Below are 15,679 nucleotides of genomic sequence, written 5' to 3'. Positions count from 1 at the left end.
AACCAATCAATCAATCAATCAATCAATCAATCAGCCAGACAGCCATTCAGAGATGTAACGTACCCTAATGTTCTGTCACTGTTACTCTTTGTTAATAACCTCTCTCCTGGTCGGTCTCTCTTTCTCTCTCTTGCTCTCTCTTTTTCTCCTGCTTTCTTTCTTTTCCCCCTTCCAGGGATACCAGGGCAGTCCCCTGGTCTGTAACCTGTTCTCAAGTTGGGTTCAGGTCAGCGTCATCACCGTTGACAAAGAGGATCGCGCCCTCCTGCCCAGGGAGTTCACCGACATAACCATGTACGAGCAATTCCTGTGGGAGAATGTGGGCCCCAGCCTGCCCCTCCTTAGAACCATCGTCAGCTCTGCTCCCAAGGCCATCCAGACAGTCTCGCTCATTCTTTTCCCACTGCTGGCAATCTGGATGTAGGCAGTTTGACGAGCTCATGGCCGACATCTTGTGGTTCCTCATACTAGCACAATAACACTAACTTTTTTCCTTAAAAATAACAAGAGTTCTTTCAATGGATTTAAAGCCCATCATTGAGAACAGATAGAGAGTTCGTTTGACCCCGATGACACAAACACATTTACATCTCTTTCCAAAAAGCTTTTCCAAACTTTTCCACCAAGGTCAACTACATAATCTCATGAAAGGTGAACATACCTGGTGAAATATACATATTTGTTTTCTATAGAGAGATATGTATGTTGGGGTGTGCGGGGGGGGGGTGTTTAGAGGGTGTAGCCTTCTTTGCTGGGTTATGCTTAACTAAAATATTTGCGTGTCTTTTAAAATGAGTAATGGGTCATTGTTGATTGATATGAGTGTGAAATGTTAAATATTGCAATGCAAGGCTTTCAGGCAGATAAATATAGGAACTGTCTTTAAAATTCTTCATGTAAACACAACCCCTTTTTGCCTGCTACATATTTTCCTTTTACTTCTCGTAATAATTGTATCAATGTGCAGGGAAAACAAAATCACAAACTGAGATATTCAAATATACTATATATATATATATATATATATATATATATATATATATATATATATATATATATATATATATATATACAAATATGGTACAATAAAAGATTTACTATCAACAATATCAAAAGTGTGAGCTGAGCCTCTCTAATCTTCTATCCTGTTACTGGTTTATAGTATGCAAACTTCAAAAAATATATACAGTACTGTGCAAAAATTTTAGGCAGGTGTGAAAAAATGCTGTAAAGTAAGAATGCTTTCAAAAATAGACATGTTGATAGATTATATTTATCAATTAACTAAATGCAAAGTGAGTGAACAGAAGAAAAACCTGCTGCCATTTTTCTGCACCCCAGTTCGTGTGTTTTCGTGCTTAGTTGAGTCGCTTGGCCTTGTTGCCACGTCAGAGGTATGGCTTTATGGCCACCAGCCTGGGGCCCCAGGCAATTGCCTGGGATGCCTACTCCCTTGCAATGCCCCTGTTTGTCAGTGCATTCATTTAGATTGATAATCCAGGAAAAATAAATGGATCTTAATGCAATGCAGTAACCCAATCAATGTTTGTAAAAGCAACGCAGTTTAACTGAAAACACAAACCGCTTTGTGCGCGCCTGTGTGCTGCTGTAAGGCCAGAGGCCAGTGTCGGAGTCACAATTGAGGGAGGTTTTATTATTTGTATATACAGTGTCTGTCTTTTATGCCATAAAACATGTTGAGAATGTTCATGTACATTATGTTGAAGATACTTAAAAACATATTTTCAAAAAGATTAATATCTCTACATGTTTACCTTTCCCAGTACTTGTTGCAGTGTAGGAATAGTGGGTGAGGCAATGGAAGTGTGTATAGTGCAGGGGTAGTCAATAGGCAGCCCGTGGGCCAAATCCGGGCCACCAGACACTTTTAAATGGACTGCAAGAATAATTTAAATTAACTTATTAGCATGATTTTTTTTTTTATGTATGTATTGTTATGGAGGATTGTTGCACTCAGTGCTTGTTATTGTGTTGAACCTAGTAGCAGCCCTTCGTGGTTATTAGCCGATAGGATGTGACTACAATAATCTTTAACAAATTAAAATTAAAAGTGGTCTAAACCCGTTTTAATACTAATATTTAGATTCATTTCAACGTTTCTATTTTTGTACTTTGTCAAATGAATGTACTAAATATAAGCAACGGGGTAGATTACTACAGTAATTCACAGACTTGTGTGTGTGTTGGAAAGGGTCATTTGAAGGAGTGACCGGCAACCTCCTCCCCCCCCCCCCCCACCATGTCTGGACCTTAACTATACCTTGACCAAGTAATTTGGACTCTGACACAAAATAATTGACTACCCTGGTATAGTGCATTGTGTTACACAATTCTTGCATGCAGCAGGCTCAAGAAAAAAAAAGCGATAGGAGTAAAGGGGGGGGCCTGTGCCACAGTAGAGCTTTATTTCTAGCAATGCCCCTGCCGACCACTGTGTCTACGGTGCTCGACGTTGCCCATTTCTTCGTGCTTCTTCAAAAGAGCTTGGACAGCACATCTGAAAACCCCTGTCTGCCTTGAAATGTCTGCCTGGGAGAGACGTTGCTGATGCAGTAGAACTACCTTGTTGTCTTGTTGCTGAGCTCAGTCTTGCCATGGTGTATGACTTCTGACAGTTAACTGTCTTCAGCAGCCTCACCTTGTTAGCTGAGTTTGGCTGTTCCTCACCCAGTTTTATTCCTCCTACACAGCTGTTTCTGTTTCAGTGAATGATTGTGTATCAACCTACATATTGAATTGATGATCATTAGCACCTGTTTGGTATAATTGTTTAATCATACACCTGACTATATGCCTACAAAATCCCTGACTTTGTGCAAGTGTACCTAGAAGAATTGATGCTGTTTTGAAGACAAAGGGTGGTCACACCAAATATGGATTTGATGTAGATTTGTCTTCTGTTTACTCACTTTGCATTTAGTTAATTGATAAATATAATCTATTAACATGTCTGATTTTGAAAGAATTCTTACTTAACAGCACACCTGCCTAAAACTTTTGCATAGTACTGTATATACATATATCTTTATTTTTATTTTTTCCCCCTGGTGGCCGCTTTTGTTCCACAGTGAAGCCAAGACTCAACACACACCATAATATAAAAAATGATGAACTATTGTCAGAGGTGGGTCAATTGCAGGCACCAGGACCCAACTCAATATATTAAGGTCAGATAGTATCCTCAATATTGTGACCCTAGAACAGCTGTCACAGTTCAAAACACATCCCCAGTTCTCCACTAGATGTCACCATCACCCTTCTTTCCCAGTCACCTCTCCCAGCTCCCTTCATTCAATTATTCAGTCACACTCCTGGAACCCATGTGCACTTCTGTGATCACCCCCTGCTCCCACTCGCCCTGCACCTCTCATACTGTTTCTCTGCTCCACATTTAAACCCTTCACTCACTCCCAGTAATTGTGAAGTTTTTACAGTCTTTACTACATCTCCGAGTGGTACTCTCTGTGCCTTGATTATTGCATTGTTCCCTGGATTCCTTGCCTCCCAACCACCACTTTGGACTTTCCTCTTGACTCTGTTTGCCTGATCGTCCGACCCTTGCCTGTGACCATGACCACGTCACTGCCTTGCCCTTGATTGATGTGTTTTGCCAGTACCCGACCCATGCCTGTCTGACCACCTCTATCCCGCACCGCAACTGGGTCCCCGGTTCCCGTGTCCCGCAATACGTCACAGCAGCATTCACAGGGTAGACCGGTGGTAAGGTAAAATAAACAACAAGATAAAACCCCAATTAAAATCTACACATTCAAATTCTACACCTGTACAAAAAAGGCATAATGCCCCCTGCTGGCTAGGGTGCAAAGGAGAAAATAAAGTAAGAAGAAAAAGTTGTAGGACATGCAGTGGTGGACAGGAGAACCTGGGCTGGTGAGGCAAGAATAAACCTCTGTAAGTTGTAACTCAAACAGAAAGGTCTTCCTCCTTATTTTCCTTCTTTATATTCCACTCATATGGTGTAAAATGGTAAAAGAAAAAATAGTTAAAAATACATTACTAAAGAGATTCAAATGCTTAGAGTTAAAAAGCTTAAAAAAAAAGATTAAGAAAATTCCCATGCTTGCGCCTTAACTCTCCCTTGCTCACTCTGTCCCCTATGCAAAGTTGTTTATTCCGGGAAGAATTTGTCTCTTTTCTTCAAGGAATAATTCCTGTCATATATCTTTCAACTGCAGTATGCACTCTTATTTCAGACACAATAAGCAAATGTTTATACAATACAAAACTGCAACAGAGAGCAAGAAAGGAAGAAGGAAGCAAAGTATTCGTGCCTGATGGTCATCTGGGAACCAGAGAGAGAGGAGGAAACAAAGACAAAGCAAAGACAAATTGGGGAGAGAACTGTCACACAAAGTGCACTTCGGGACCATGGCACATTGGATCGGTCTAGTTTTATTGGTGGCTTTGACCTTGCTCAAAGGTAAGCAATGATCTTCAGATCCCAATAACAGCATCATTTACCACTAGGTGTGTGTTAGTTTAGCTTTGCTTTAGCCTCAGCACTGTCCACGACTCAGAGACCTGGGTTAGGGGTTAGAGCTCAAGGAGTAGGGCTAAAGTGTGAACATAAATAAATCTCAAGTGGTAGGATAAACAGAGCCGCAGACTTGTAATCATGCAGTGTATGGTCCAAACATTATGAATTTATATATGTATGTGTATGTATGTATGTGTATGTATGCATATATTTATATGTGTACATGTGTATATATATATATATATATATATATATACACACGCACACACACGTTATGTGTGCATATGTATATATACAGCTCTCGAGACAAAAATCGAGACCGCTTAACATTGATTTCTGAAATCGGAGTGGTCTCTTAATGTTTTCCAGAGCTGTATATATATATATATATATATATATATATATGTATTTCTGTATATGTTTTTTACTTTCTTCTAAAATTGGTCACTGCTGGATTACATTTACCGAGATAACAAGTAATCGGCATTATGTTGTAAGGTAAATAAATATGAAAATCAACACAGAAAAAAAAATAAAGAAAAAAGGTGTATTCATTTGGAATACAATGGAAAATGTATCAGATACAAGGTTTAAGTTTCCTTCCTCCTTGCCCTGTAGTCCACTGTCTCTGAAATGTGCTTTAAAGGGACATATACCTATGATTCCTACCACCACACAGCGGCTACAGCTTGCTTTGCCTAGCCTGGGACAGGACACCCCAGTGAGCTTTAACAATAGCACCTGTGACTGCGCAGTTTGGAATGTCTCATGCAAGTGTCCTCTGTAAAATCACTGACTGTTTTGAATATATCTTCTACTGAACTTTACTTCTACACAGCAGGCACACACATGTGGTTCTAGATACATTTACTAGATTGATATGGACCTGTATAACATTGGCCAAATATACACTAAGTGGACTCTTATTAGAATGGAAAATGTTTTTAAATGACGCATCCAGAAAATCGGGCGCAACGTTGTTCATATTCCCAAAGCTGTTATTCCTTATATAAATGAATTTCAATATACATACATTGAATTTTGGCATTTATACAATGAAACTTGAAATATACAAGCCAGGCAAGTATATATTCTCAGCAAAAAAAAAAAAAAAAAACCCACGTCCTCTCACTTTCAACTGCTTTTATTTTCAGCAAACTTAATGTGTAAGTATTTGTATGAACATAAAAAGATTCAACAACTTAGACACAAACTGAACAAGTTTCACAGACATGTGACTAACAGAATTGGAATAATGTGTCCCTGAACAAAGGGGGGATTAAAATCAAAAGTAACAGTCAGTATCTGGTGTGGTCACCAGCTGCATTAAGTCCTGCAGAGCATCTCCTCCTCATGGACGGCACCGGATTTGCCAGTTCTTGCTGTGAGATGTTACCCCACTCTTCCACCAAGGAACTTGCAAGTTCCTGGACATTTCTGGGGGGAATGGCCCTAGCCCTCACCCTCCGATCCAACAGGTCCCAGACATGCTCAATGGGATTGAGATCCGGACTCTTCGCTGGCCATAGCAGAACACCGACATTCCTGTCTTGCAGGAAATCATGTCCAGCGAAGGTGGGTTTGTGCCCATAGGTGACGTTGTTGCCGGTGATGTCTGGTACAGACCTGCCTTACAACAAGCCTACAAGCCCTCAGTCCAGCCTCTCTTAGCCGATTGCGGACAGTCTGAGCACTGATGGAGGGAATGTGCGTTCCTGGTGTAACTCTGGCAGTTGTTGTTGCCATCCTGTTCCTGTCCCACAGATGTGATATTCGGATGTACTGATCCTGGTCTCTTTAGTGTCCTACATTTTTATAACTGACTTTAATTGCCTACCATCTGTAAGCTGTTTCTTAACGACCATTCCACAGGTGCATGCTCATTAATTCATTGAACAAGCATGACCCTTTACAATAAAGATCTGTAAAGTTTTGGGGATTTTAACAAAATTATCTTTAAAATACAGTGTCCTGAAAACATTTATTTTTTTGCTGAGCATATATACAGACAGGTGAGAAATTAATTAAGAAAAAACAGAATAAATGAGTGGAGGAACATAACGAATCCAGATGCCTCCAAACAGGTGTACTGCATGATACAATTAAGCAATTAACATCCTATCATGCTCTGTGGCATGTATACTAATGCTGAGCAGACCCAGCTGACCTCGATTTTGGATCAAGATGGCAAGAGAACAGGATCTAAGTGACTTTGAAAGAGGGGTCATTATTGTACACATTCAATGACTGATGTTTGTGCGTTACTGCGATTTGTAAGGAAAAACAGAAGAGCAACTCCTTCCCAGGTGACTGAGAATGTCAATGCAGGACGTGATCAGACTGTCAGCAAGAACAGTCCGTCGAGAACTACACACAGAGAGGGGTATTGTAGTAGGGCTGCAATGCATAAACCCCTCATTAAAAAGACAAATGCACATTTGACAGTTCAGTGGTACACAAACCATAGGCACTGGTCTACAGAGATGTGGAAAAAAGTGATATGGTCAGATGAGTCATCCTTCAGCATATTCTTGACAAGTGGGCGAGTGCATGTGTGGGACATCAAGAGAACGGTACAGGCCTGACTGCTGGACCCCTACAGTGAGGGGGTCCGGAGGCTCTGTTATGCTGTCGGGGGCATTTTCCTGGCATGGTCACTGCAAATCATTACAAAGTTATTCTGAGTGATCACCTTTATTTTATCGTGAAACATTTCTCTCCTGATGGGAGTGGTCTCTTCCAGGATGACAATGCCCCATCCACAGGGCACGAGGGCTCACTGAATGGCTTGATGAGTATGAAAATGATGTGAATCATATACTATGGCCTTTGCAGGGCCCAGTTGTTCAAAAACTTTAATCTGGATTAGAATAATCCTGATATGGAAATCCCATGTTTTGCTATCCAGGACCAGGTAATCCATTTGACTTCTTTGCCGGTTTTTCAAAGCAACATTTGATTGGATCACCCTGATCCAGATACAAACTTTTCAAGATTACCAAATCCAGATTACCAGTGCTCTAAATGGGACTACGTATCTTAAAGTAGGCTATTAGCTATGTATAGAACAACAGGTAGAATAGCCAGCGTGGGGTCACTTTCAGTGTTATTTGAAGAGACAGAAAACAGCACAATAAAACAATTCAAACATCTCCTTCCATTTCAATCTGACTCACAACAAATAAATAACTGCTTTTGACTGGTTTATCTCTGATGATTGTGTCATTGTAATTAATATACAGTGATGAATGACAGTTAAAATTAAATTTATTATTTTTGTTTGATATTGACAGCTGTTTAGGAGATTGTTTTATGGGGACAAAAAAGGCTGAACTGAAAGGCTTAATAGGTAGTCTTTATCACTCTAACGGTTAAACAAATCAAGTGCAAAATATAAATAAATGTGTATATATACTACATGATACAAATGTTGTATCATTTGACCAATTTTAAAGTTTTATTACATTTTGATCCCGAAATCCACCCTGAATCCACCCTTCTGATTTTGGATCAAAGGTATCCCAATCCTACTAAAAAGTTTTGAACAACACATACTGAAGGTTGGATCCAGATCAAAAACAAGATTGGATTATGTGATCTAATACGATTTCAGAATCATTTTTTTCTTTTGAACAAGTAACCCATTTTCAAGATTTGATCCAATGTGATAGCTGAAATCCAATCAGTTTACTTCTGAACAACCGACGTGTTAGACCACACTCTCCTCCACCATCATCAAAACACCAGATGAGGGAATATCTTTTGAAAGAATGGTGTTCATCCCTCCAGTAGAGTCCAGAGACTCATAGAATCTGTGCCAAGAGCATTGAAGCTGTTCTGGTGGCTCATGGTGGCCCAACACCTTACTGAGACACTTTATGTTTTTCCCTTTAATTTGTCACCCGTCTCTATAATAACTTTTATTTAATATAGCACCCTTTCACACCGAAGTGTCTGAAAGTGATTTACAAGTTAAAAGCAAGACACAAATTCAAAGGATACAAGAAATGAACAATAAATACAATAGTTAAATAAGAGTAAAATAAAATAAGGACAAGAATAAAATATAATATTCTAAGATGTACATATGTATTCATAAATATTGAGTTTCATTGCATGAATCTGAACTGCCCCACCCCTCCTCAGACACTGGAGGTGGAAAATAACCTGACCACTGTCCCCTCTGTGACTAGTGCCTTACTTGATGATACAGAAAGCAATAAAACAGGACTTCCTGATAGAGTGTGTGTGTGTGTGTGTGTGTGTGTGTGTGTGAGAGAGAGAGAGAGAGAGAGAGAGCGCAGTGGAAAGTCAGGTCTGGTGCATGTATGCATGCTTGTGTTTTTGAGTGGATTTGTATAGTTTTATTGTGGTGGATTATCAAAACACAAGCACAAGGAAACATTCTTTAAAATTGCTTTTCCTAACTGTAAAGGCAACAAAATGTTGTGAAACAAGGAAAACAACTCTTGAACCTGTTTATGTCAAATTATTGTCACACTCAGTCATTTAACCCTCAACCCATCCAACCTTACTTCTCTCAAAGCAAACAGAATGACACAAGGCCTTAAGACTGAGAGGGGGGCAATGTGTAATCAGATAATAGCAACTACATAGAACCTTAATGTGTTTGCACACCAGTTCATTTAACATTAGCTCAGTGGATCACCACATAGCATTTGTAGCATTATGTTGGGTGTATTTTGATAAGAGCATTTTAGCTCTGAGCTGAAGCACTGATCTAAAGAAGACCTCTCCCCCCAAAGTTATCAGATTTCCTTAACTCATCAGCTGGGAACTGGTTTACATCAAAGTGACAGTTTTGGGAGGATGGCACCGAGAAGAGGCCAAATAGTTTGGAATCCTGCTATAAAATGTCTGGAGAAAGGGGCCTGTAGGTAATAAAAACTCTTTGAAAAGGACGAGAGCCGAAATCCCGACACAGAGCTATGAACCCGGGCCAACCGGCATTTCCAAAAGATGGCATGGATTGACATCAGTCATAAATCAAGCCCCCCTCCAATAGGACACTGGTGGCTGAAACTGAAATCCAATCTCACAAACTCAAGAACCAATCATCTATTGATCTGACAGGCGTATAAAGAACAGCGCACGGACTCTCTCTCTCTCTCTCTCTCTCTCTCTCTCACCTAAACCAGAAACTCGCTGCCACAGCTCAACCTGTAGCTCTGTTGCCCGAACCGGAACCAGAAACCAACCAAGTCTTTGCCGGCAACAGAAGAGTTAAACTGGGAGAAGGAGATTGAGCCGTATGAAGAATTCTTTTAAAGGACTTTATTAAATAAAGAACTTTACAGACTGCGCTGCCCGCCTGTGCCCACCTGATCAGTGGAGTTTTACAGCTGGACAATTGACTAAGTCGACTGAATATGAAAGTGTCAGTCATTTAAATAGCTATTGAGTCCTAAGAAACTTGACCCTTGGAACCAAATAAGGCCCTGCTTTTCTCAAAGACTTTGTCCTGCTTGCCAAGAAGATTTTGTGCACAACCTTGGAGCCTTCAAACCAGTGGAAAACCTGTTTGGAAAACACTCTACATTCGCAAAACCCCAACTTCCAGGTGCATCGACTGAGTGGAAGTTCTTGGACAAAGCCGAACCGGACTGCCTTTGTTCCCAACCACAAGGACCTCGTGCCGTGTGCTGTTATCTGAGCCCGAAGACAGAGAGGCCTCTCTGCGACGAAGTTCATATAAGTTTAACAGTTTGGAGTTCATGATTCATGACATTTGAGAAATCAATTAGAAATGTTAATCCGTTAAAGACATTTAGTCTTTGTTTTTGAATAAATTTGACAATTTATATCTTTGGAATTGGTGTCTGCATCCAATTATTACAGAAATTTAGTTCTACAAGATTCCAGGATTCGTGATAACGTGATACTATAAATTCACTTCTTTAATTGAAATTTATAAGTGTACCTTACGCTACAAGACTGTACATATAATTGAGGAAAGACTCTTTCATTGCACCATTTCTTCAGCAATTCCCATGTCCAGAGTTTCTCAGCTCTGCCATAATATTGGAATTGAAAGTGTGATCCCCATTTCTTTGCTAAAATGTGTAGCGTAAGGTACAAGTGAATTTATAGTATCACCTTATCACGAATCCTGGAATCTTGTAGAACTAAATTTCTGTAATAATTGGACACAGACACCAATTCCAAAGATATAAATTGTCAAATTTATTCAAAAACAAAGACTAAATGTAGCACTACACTAATTATACAAAAGGGAAAAACTAATTCAAATTCAACTCTAGATCAACAAATCAAAGGCAAATCACTTCCGTGACCAAATTAAAGACCATGGGATCGCATATGATAACACACAAATCGTTAAACAAAAAAGGTTATAAACACATTGACTACAATACCGGTTAGTAAGACGAAGGTGAGTCTCTCATTAGTATTGTTAGTCGGACATTAAATAACTACGCAGGTTAGTATTTATGTCAGGTAACTTCTCGTTATATATATATCAGTCTCATTTACGTTTAGGTGCCGAGAAAGATCCTATCATTACTTGTTACCACAATTTCCCTTAACTGATTATTATTCAATGATTAAGGATAGGCAGGCCACCTATAATCTGGTGTCTATTAACTTGTGTCAATTTCAGACAGGAATGAGAAGATATTTCTCGGCATTGACAGATTTTATTTCTAAAATTATCAACAAAACAGTTTAATGCAACACACATTTATATTTAAGAAAACTAAATGATATTACACATTCTAGAGTTATGAATCACAGAATAACATTTCTAATTGATTTCTCAAATGTCATGAATCATGAACTCCAAACTGTTAAACTTATCGGAACTTCGTCACAGAGAGGCCTCTCTGGCTTCGGGCTCAGATAACAGCACACGGCACGAGGTCCGTGTGGTTGGCAACAAAGGCAGTCCGGTTCGGCTTTGTCCAACAACTTCCACTCAGTCGATGCACCTGGAAGTTGGGGTTTTGCGAATGTAGAGTCTTTTCCAAACAGATTTTCCACTGGTTTGAAGGCCCCAAGGTTGTGCACAAAATCTTCTTTGTAAGCAGGGTTTCCACCGTAGTTACTTGAAGACAAAGTCTTTGAGGAAAGCAGGGCCCTGTTTGGTTCCAAGGGTCAAGTTTCTTAAGACTCAATAGCTATTTAAATGACTGACACTTTCGTATTCAGTCGATTGTCCAGCTGTATTCACTCCACTGATCAGGTGGGCACAGGTGGGCAGCGCAGTTTCTAAAGTTCTTTATTTAATAAAGTCCTTTAAAAGAATTCTTCATATGGCTCAATCTCCTTCTCCCAGTTTAACTCTTCTGTTGCCGGCAAAGACTTGGTTGGTTTCTGGTTCCGGTTCGGGCAACAGAGCTACAGGTTGAGCTGTGGCAGCGAGTTTCTGGTTCAGGTGAGAGAGAGAGAGAGAGAGAGAGAGTCCGTGCGCTGTTCTTTATACGCCTGTCAGATCAATAGGTTTGGTTCTTGAGTTTTTTAGATTGGATTTCGGTTTCAGCCCCCAGTGTCCTATTGGAGGGGGGGTTGATTTATGACTGATGTCAATCCATGCCATCTTTTGGAAATGCCGGTTGGCCCGGGTTCATAGCTCTGTGTCGGGATTTCGGCTCTCGTCCATTTCAAAGAGTTTTTATTACCTACAGGCCCCTTTCCCCAGACATCTCACAGCAGGATTCCAAACTATTTGGCCTATTCTCGGTGCCATCCTCCCAAAACTGTCACTTTGATGTAAACCAGTTCCACACTTTAAGGACATCTGATAACTTTGGGGGGAGAGGTCTTCTTTAGATCAGTGCTTCAGCTCAGAGCTAAAATGCTCTTATCAAAATACACCCAACATAATGCTACAGTCTCAAAATGGCTGTTGCTCTGGAATATAAGGGACTCAGTGAATAATGATTGTTTTGTTTGTTTCCTTTCTTGTAGAATCTCAGTCTCATGGTAAGATTGTTTAACTTATTACTTCTCTATTTTTTTAAATCATAATGTTTAAATTAATAAAAATAGAGAACGAGAGAAAACAATAGTATTAATACATAAAATGCATACAGATACCATATTAGGTACTGCAGAGTAGAAAAGATAAATATTCACACAACGGAATAGGAGACAGAATAAGAGCTAGAGATGACATCACAGGATACTCCAGCCAATGAAGTGAACTAATGCTTTTAGAGTAATATAACAAGTCAAGGCAAAACTAGAAAAAATAATACTAAAAAAACAAACAAAAAAACACAGCTGTTCTGTTTCCCAAATCCAGTCTGTGGACAGGCCCCCCTCAACACCAGGATTGTGGGGGGTGAGTCTGCCCCACCTGGGAACTGGCCCTGGCAGGCGAGTCTCCATCTGGACGGGTCCAATGTATGCGGAGGCTCCCTGATCTCCAGTGAATGGGTGCTATCTGCTGCACACTGCTTCCAAAGGTAGAGAGAAAATGAACACTGCCATTTATCAGCTCCACCACTTGGCTAGGAGCCAAAGTATCAAAAGAAATTCACACTCCAAAAACCCAGACTCTGCTATTAGCTAGGACCCAAAGTAGTAAATCAAATCCCAAGTTAAATTCAAATGTTAGCAATGTAAGCATTTAGTGACTCCAGCATCCTCCAGTGGCAGGCAGTCAGCACTGGATGAAACGTCGGATACAATACACAGTCCTACTAAAAATAGAAAAACAAAGTGATTAAATTATGCAAACGGGCTTAATTAGCAGCTTCTCTTCGCAAGTCAAGTCTCCTTGCTCATAGAAGTTTAATACATAACTTTGTTTGCTGAGTACAGGTTTCTTATGTTTAATAGAAAGAAACTCAAATCTGCCCAGGACCTAGCTAAAAAAGGATTACATGTATAAATAACTCAGAGGCAGGGCTGGTTCTAGACATTTGGAGGCCCTATGCCAAATTTATGTTGGAGGCCCCCCATCTTGATTGGTTGACTAGCATATAGGGATGTCATGGTTATGGAGGCCCTGCCTCCAAGCCCGAGGCCCTAGGCAATTGCCTATAGGTAGCGCTGACCCTGCTCAGAGGCACACAAATATTAAAACTGATTCATTCAGGGACAGTGGGAAATGTAAGAGTGCAACTTATCAGTCTATGGAGTAGCGACTGGAGACACACTAGACCCCCACGGCTCGGAGAGGCTGAACACAAACGCCCCAGTCTTGCCTGCTCTCCTGTCCACTGCCTTGCTTCTTGGCTGGTCTTCTCCCCGGGTCGCAATTTTTCTGTTTAGAGTCCATTCTTAGGTGCTCTTGTCTTTCATGTAGCTCGATACTCCCTTATCTCACTTACCGGTGTTCAGCTGCTATGTTAAATAGGGTTCATCCAATGGTGGACTGTGCTCAATTATTCAATCGTGGGAGGTAGTTTCGTCCTTTAGCAAAGGGAATGCACTCTACGGTCAATGCAGAAGCTGTGAATAAATTATACACATTTTAAAATAAAAGTTAATAAGTGATAATGTGCACATAGTAATAATTAAAATCAAATTGCTGAAAAGAAACAAAGTCTTCTGCATAGACACATTAGTCATGCCCTGTGACACAGAGACTGTTGTCATTGGATCAGGTAGTGGTTGTGTCACAGAGTGGAAGTTACTCCACTTGGATGTAAAACTAGTATGCAAGCACGACTACGCCACCTAGCGATTATCCACAGCCGCTAGGACCCACTATGAGGTGGTCAATTCCCCAAATATGTCCACTCTACATAGACTACCTCTTAGTTCTCCCTTTGATTTAGGTTCTTTAAATTGGGGGTTCACAAGCCAGGAACACAACACAACACAACACACACAGGACGGTTGTACCATTAATCAAATTTATTACAAAGATGTGTAAAAATCAGGCAGACTTCTTTAAGCTAAAACACAAATAAAAGATTAACAAAAAATAAATAAAGTTCTAGCAGGGACTGTTGGTCTCTTCAGGCAGCACCAGGAGCTGGAATGTGGCAGGCAATAGTCCATGTGTCATAACAAAGTAAAAAGAGGGGCGGGGACAAACAAATCCAGCTTATGCTCTCCTAAGGGGTTGATGATCCAAAGAAACCACAATGTCCATATACAGTCCATAAAATAGATCTTCAAAGGTAAAAGTAAAATTATTGAAACATAAAAGATCTCTGAAATGATTATTAAAATACAAAAATACTAAGAACAAGGGATGCAAGTGGAAACCTAAAAATATAAAAGTAGCAATGTCCACAGGTTCTGTTGGTTCTTAGCCGGTAAAACACTACTGTCGTTCTAAGGATCTGGATCTGGATCTGGGTCTGGGTCTGGATCTAGATCTGGATCTGGATCTTCCCACCCTGCCAGCTCCAAAGCTGGGAGCTTTTTACCTCTGGCCTTTCAGGTGTTCCTCATTGTCAATTATTGACTCTTGCAGAACCTGGCGAATAAGCGGCGGGCTCTCGTGAATGTGTGATGTGTGCGTATTTAAATCAATCAAATAAAACTCGTGCATATCTGTGATGTGAGGAAGGGAAACAAACAAACATCATTAATAAGAATCATTGTGATAATATAAAGAAAGATTTAAAGTGAATAAGTGAGGGAAAAAATACAAATCAAAAAAATTAAAATAGGCTAACATGCATTATTTCAATGCCCCGTGGGTGACACTTGTATTGTGTATTTTGTTGCTTTCTTTTCAAGGAACTCGGTAAATGCATACATATTGTTACCGCCAATATAATTAAAATGTTCGCTTCTTCATGTGGCCGATCACATACAAATATATATTTTCTATGTTTAAGGTTTTTACAGTTTTAAGTGAGTCTAAACAAGGGAAAGCTAAGAACCGTGACATTTAAACGATTTTGAGCGAACTTTCGAACATCAGTAGATTTAATTTGAAATTCAGAAAGTATGGTCACATGTTTACATGTATTATATATAATGTTTGCCACACTGATTGCACACCAATGCAGTTTTCTCCAGCAGGATGTTCACTATCTTTTCAAACATGTTTAAATGTCTTACTGATCCAAGCCATTGATCCTGTGTGCCATTTTCCCACCATACATTAATGTAATCTAAAATTTAATCATCTTCCGCTAGGTAAACACACATATTCTTTCTTGGGAAAAGTTTCTACCGCGTCTCTTGCATCCAAAGCGGCCACCATTATTG

At 40.0% G+C, this 15,679-nt stretch overlaps 1 protein-coding gene across 1 annotated transcript in view; it reads left to right on the top strand.

The window, feature by feature from the left end:
- LOC136768037 (transmembrane protease serine 9) overlaps window positions 1-15,679 on the top strand; it is a 33,552-nt gene that overhangs the window by 6,814 nt on the left and 11,059 nt on the right. Inside the window, exons 10-14 of the mRNA XM_066722093.1 lie at window positions 176-421; window positions 1,363-1,470; window positions 4,321-4,462; window positions 12,467-12,481; window positions 12,804-12,966. Coding sequence (XP_066578190.1) covers window positions 176-421; window positions 1,363-1,470; window positions 4,321-4,462; window positions 12,467-12,481; window positions 12,804-12,966 — 674 coding nt within the window. The remainder of the gene's footprint in view (window positions 1-175; window positions 422-1,362; window positions 1,471-4,320; window positions 4,463-12,466; window positions 12,482-12,803; window positions 12,967-15,679) is intronic.

The sequence above is a fragment of the Amia ocellicauda genome, chromosome 14, assembly GCF_036373705.1.
Source record: "Amia ocellicauda isolate fAmiCal2 chromosome 14, fAmiCal2.hap1, whole genome shotgun sequence".
NCBI lineage: Eukaryota > Metazoa > Chordata > Actinopteri > Amiiformes > Amiidae > Amia > Amia ocellicauda.
This window is presented reverse-complemented; position numbering and strand designations above follow the sequence as displayed.